Genomic DNA, 5,544 nt, shown 5'->3' with positions numbered 1-5,544 from the left:
GATCTAAACTTTTTTAAAGGTGCCTTCTCTGTCCTGCGTGGCTTGAATGCACTCTCTCTAGGCACAGGGTGATTACATCAGCCTCATTTCCATAGGGAGCCAGAGTTTAGGTTCGAAAACTCTATTGGAAGGTGAACAAGAAGCAAAAAAAGACTTAGGAAATCATTGCAACACCTACCCTTCTGGTACCTGCCTCCTGAGCTGGGTCCCAAACCCTTTCACAGCTCCATTTGCTTGTGGGAGGAGACAGACGTTGCAGAACTGGAGTAGGGTTCTGTGCAGCAGACAGGGAAGCATCTGGGAAAGTGTTAGGGAAGCGCTGGGTGGCAAGTTCTTCGAGAGCATAGGCCTCAGCTGAGCAAAGGGTTTTCCAGATCACAGCCAAGTACTCGTTACCTAAATTCTGTTATGGATCAAATTCCAAATTAATAGGTGAACTTTATAGTTAAGCTCCCAGGCTGAATCCCAGGATTTCTGAACCTAAGGAATTTGGAAGTTTAACGGGGATGTGGGAAAACAACTTAATTTGGGAGAAAAGATTTACTAATCAAGGTTTGCAAAAGTCAGTTTTCCATTGGATTTTAATTTGCATAGCCAGCTGTCCCACATCAGTTGAATCTTCTTGCAGGCATGTTCCCAGTATGGCATTTTGGAGCAAAAAGATTTCTGTGTTTCTTACAGGTAGCCTAAAGATGGATGCTCCCAAAGAAGTTCAGCCTACAGGAGAGTTCACGTGTCAGCTCTGTGGCTTAACAGCTCCATACACGTACTACGGGCAGAAGCCACCGAACACACGCTTTATTGTGTAAGTACAGTCTTTTATGTTACAGACTTCATTTATGCTATGAGCATTAGAAGCCTTGTGCTGTGGAACAACGTGCACTGCATGAGCACAGTAACGTACCATACTGCCCCTGAATATAAGGTTTGGTACTTAAAGTGACCTTCTTTTTCCCAAGGGAAGAAACGTTAAAAAATGTCGGCATTTATAGCAAAGACAAAAGTCGGCTTTCTCATCCTGCTTCAGTAACATGCAAAGATTTATATTTAACCTATTTCCTAACCCTAGTGACCAGCCTGGTATTTACCTATACCATTATTTTCCTGCTAGAGTACTGTTGAGTGCCAGCCTAGCATTTCTGAGCATAGCCCTTTCCTCACAGCTGTGTCAGCTGGGCAACACGTAAACACAGTGTGAATTGAATACGTAAGGTAAACCCACTTTTTAAGAGCTGTTTGACATGATGCGGAGTCTTGAACAGCAATGCTTTATCATTTGATTTAGACAATTCTTTGGCAGATTGTATGACATTAAAGTGTGTGGGAATTCAGTACATAGTTACATTTTAGGAGACTGAAGCCTTTCCCATCTCTGCTAAGAAGTGGTAGTTTGACCAGAAACTATGCAGTTGTGACTTTGTCTGCAGACATTAAAGTCCCCAGAAAACAAAGCTCTTATTTTTAAATATACGAGTAGCTCCACTGAGGCCATCCTGGTCAACGAACCCATCAGCAAACATGATCAAGAGCTCACTGGGACTGGAAGTCAGGCATGCATTCGGTATTTCACCCCAGTCAGACTGCTGAGTTTCTCATGAAATGGAAACAGCTGATGATCACTGCCTGCTTGGGCTGTTTTCCTTGGGCAGCTGTATTTTTATCATTCTAAATCCCATTGTGCTACTGGTTTTCCCTCTCCTACTTGGCAGAGCAATAGCCCACCTTTGATCTAGATTCAGACTAAGAAGTCTGAATACAAGCTGAACTTCAGGTTATCCAAGCTCAGTGTTAACATGTCAGCTTCGTTTGGATTGCTGAGATTCAAAAAGCAGAAGGATAATGCTGCAGTGTAACACTTCTGTACGTGTGTATAAGAAATAGCTTTACACGCTGTCTTTGTTGGCTTGCTTCCTGGCCTACTCACATGTCCTAAATGCAGCGCTACAAGAAAGTAAGCCAGACATGAAGGCTTGTACAATGGCCAGGTCCCTGCACTGACAATGACTACATTAAGACTGTAAACCTTGCACAGGGAGCTTTGCAAAGGTAATCCGGTCTTTGTACGCTAGGACACTTGATGACAAGGGATCTGCCATGTTAAGATTACTGATCTTTTTAACAGTGGAAGGCTCGAGCCATACCGTTTTTTGTTTGAGTGGAGAGGAAAAGGAAAAAGGAATGCATTCACAGATGCAAATGTGTGTGTGTGGACAAGGAGAAGGCAGTATGAGTTAACAGAGGATCTTTTAAATGTATATTGTGCTCCATATTACTACGGAATCCAAGATTAATTTAAGTCCAAGAATAAGCCAGCCTTGCAGGGTGCCCTGTGCAGAAGGCACCCAATTGACAGTTGCCATATTCTGCCTGGAGGTCCCAGGAAGAATAAGGCTGTAGTCTCTCTCAAGCAGTTTGCCAAACTATTAATAAATGCACTCCCTTAACACCCTGGAGCAAACAGTATAGTCTGTAACATAACGTGAACTTATTTCAGGTCATTGCAATCCTCTGTGCGTGGTAGCGCATGCTTTCAAGAGGTGGCAACCTTAGCTTTACAGCAGTGACGTGACTAAGAGCAGTAAGACCTTGTTTTATACTCACATGCACACAGCTTTGGAAGAGACCTTCTAATTAAGAGCTGTGCAATGAAAGAACAGCTTGACAAGGCACTGAAGCTGGCCATGCTAAGGAGTGCCTGTCATAAAAATGGAAGACAAAAACATATCTTAAGGTAGAGCACTGAGAAAAACCTAGTACGATAACATCGAGAGGATCACCAGTTGCCTTAATTTTGGAAGATATATAGAAGGTGCAGTACAGGTCAGAAGGCAGCCCCGGTGGTGTTTTTGGAGAGGAAAGGAGCTGCATAGCTGCTACATTGCCTCACGTACAACACCAGGCCGAGCAAGTCAAGTAGAAAGGGCTCATAACTTTTCAGCTTCCACAATTTCCCCATTTCAACGCTTCCTTACTGTGAAATCTACCCTTAAAAGCCTGAAATTATTCTCTTACAGGCTTTTGGAAGAAAGCTATGTCATGAAGGATCCTTTCACCCCTGACAAGGACAAATTCCTCATCCTCGGGTCTCACTGCAGTTTGTGTAGCCGATCAGTGTGCGTTGGTACAGTAAGTAACAAGAAAAACAAACTTCTTCAATCATTACTTTTTGTTCCAGTCCTGGTGCCCTGTTAGAGAAAGAGCAAAAAGCAAAAACCCAAACAGCTTATTTCTAAGGCAATATAATTATATGTTCTGTAGGATTCCCCCAGATAAAACACTTTGAAAACGATCAGCAACTTCCAGTGTTCCATTTTCAGATGAGCACAGGCCAGCCTCACAAAGCCAGTGAGTGCTCTTTTCCACTTTGCTAGTGGGAAAGGAAATGAAAGAGAGATCACATACCACTTCAAGACCTTTAAGGTTCAGTAGATTGTACTATACCAACAAAAGATTTTTTTTTTTCCATAAAGGGAATATGAACATCCGTGGATTGCTAGGTTTGCATCCATAGCACAGGGCCATCGTCCTATTTGCAAAAGCTAATGTAGAAAGTGAGGAGGGAAGAGAGTTGTGCAATGCCGTGATCGCTCTCTGAAGAAGAATGAGTTTGAGTAGCAGCTGACAGGCTGCTTTAAAACTATGAAATCTGAGTGTGGTCCAGAAAGGTAGTGTAAAATTACAGTTGTCTTAATTCCTTCTCCTCAGTGCAGAACTGGCCCCTTTGTTTGCTGTGAGTTCAAAGCAAAAATGAAGACAAGTTATTACACAATTACCAATGTCCAGAGGCTGTACTTTGCTTCCTCGAGGCAGCACAATAAATTGAGAAAACTTAAGTTCTGCTTCTTTCCCTCCACAAAGCAGTTCTGTGGTTGAAAGAGACTCAGGCCTCATGCATGACTCAACTCACGCGGAGACGTCATCAGACTGTTTGCAGGGACTACGGCACGTATTTGTTATACCAGACACCATTGTTCTAAGAGCAGACAGATCCAGGCCTTCTCTTCCAAAGTGGTTGTTTGCTATCCTAGAGTAACTGCTTAGATCTAGAGTGCAGCTAACACCGTGCGCTATTAGCAAGAGCACACCTTGGTCTTAAGGGACAGCGTTAGCAGTTTTCAAATCCAAACTGTTCAGCCAATTCTGTAATTGCAGTAGTGAGGGGCCAGCTCCAGTGACGTGATGGGTACTGCAAGTACCGAGTAGTGGGAGTTTTAAAACAGCCTGACCTGCTGAAGGCTTTCTGCAGATGTTGAAAAGTTTTTTCATGTTTGGTGGCCAGTTATAGCTCTGGTGGGAGAAAGGAAAACCTCTGACCTCCTCAAAGCATGAGGTGAGATAATCTGGGCAACTGAGACGTCTCATATGCAAATGCCAGACAGTTTCTCTGTGGGAACTTGAGGAAACTCTCTTGAGCAAAACAAAGGGCAAAATCACACTGACAAAATCTAGAGGGTTGGGCAGACACGGCCAAAAGGAAATTGGCACACTTGGACAAGTTTAGCTGCTATTCTGACTCGTAGGGAATTAGCACCAAGGGTAGATTTGGTCCACTGTCCTAAAAGGAGTATGCGCCTTTCTCCTGATTAAGTTTGTTTCCTACTCCTGAAGTAGCTTCTGTCATTCAAATGAATGGAAAAGACCAAAAGGTTAGACTAGGGGTTGCAACCGAGAATTTTTTTTTTTTCAATCCTTCCCGCTTTGTGGAACTACCCGAGGACTGCGTGGGAATCAGATGAAGTGCCAGTGCTCTCTGGTTATGTCTTTGACAGCTGGGCACAAATTTGCAGAGCTGAGTAGCTCAAGGCAGTTGTGTGGAGACAAAGCTCACATGTGAGCAAGATCTTCCTAGCGACAAAGTCCCTGCCTTGGCTGGTAGTTACCTCACTCCCAGGCACAGCCAGAGGACGAGGCAAGTGCAGCTAGTCACTTGGGCTTATGGACTCCATTCCTGCCCTGACACGTCAGGCTTATCCCTCCTTTTTTAACAGCAGAGTATTAGCAACTCAAGGCACATATTGGGCAAACTTGAGCACATTTAGCTCTTTTCATTCCCAAATGGATTTATGAAGGATTCTACAGATTTTTTTCCAAGTCTGTCAGTTAAATCTGTCAGAAATAGTGTTTCAGCAACTCAGTATCTTTCCACAAAGCGTGTGTTTCTGCATGAAGGCGGGGCTTTTTCTTTTGAGTTATTAATTATTTCAGTTAATCTAGGGCATGGCGATGTAGAGAAGATATTAGCAGTGAGCTATTAGAAGCCTCTTCTAATCTTTTTGACATTCCTGCCTATTGTAGAAATATGTCAGTCATTTACTTCTTGTTATCTGAGCCTTCAAGATTCCCCTGATGGTATCGCTCAAAGCAAAAACTTAATTGTAGGTAATTGAGAGTAGATTTCTTCCCCAACTGGCCGGGCCAGATAGTGAATCACACATATGACTATGGTTTCAAAATGTATTTAGCAACACTACGTAGGTAATATTGAAAGAGATCTGCAGAAATTATAATTAGTGCTTTAAACACCCACACCACAAAGTAGGTAAA

General features: G+C 43.1%; 1 protein-coding gene across 1 annotated transcript; it reads left to right on the top strand.

The window, feature by feature from the left end:
- Positions 1-692: 692 nt before the first annotated feature.
- Positions 693-3,126, top strand: CDPF1 (cysteine-rich, DPF motif domain containing 1; the record flags this gene model as incomplete). Its single annotated transcript, XM_010134848.1, has 2 exons — positions 693-805; positions 3,015-3,126. Coding segments are annotated over exons 1-2 (225 nt in total), but the record flags the coding sequence as incomplete, so codon positions are not given.
- Positions 3,127-5,544: the final 2,418 nt, after the last annotated feature.

This window comes from Buceros rhinoceros, unplaced genomic scaffold (assembly GCF_000710305.1).
Source record: "Buceros rhinoceros silvestris isolate BGI_N320 unplaced genomic scaffold, ASM71030v1 scaffold43584, whole genome shotgun sequence".
Lineage (NCBI taxonomy): Eukaryota > Metazoa > Chordata > Aves > Bucerotiformes > Bucerotidae > Buceros > Buceros rhinoceros.
The sequence above is the reverse complement of the archived record's forward strand: the minus strand, read 5'-3'. Positions and strand labels throughout refer to the sequence as shown.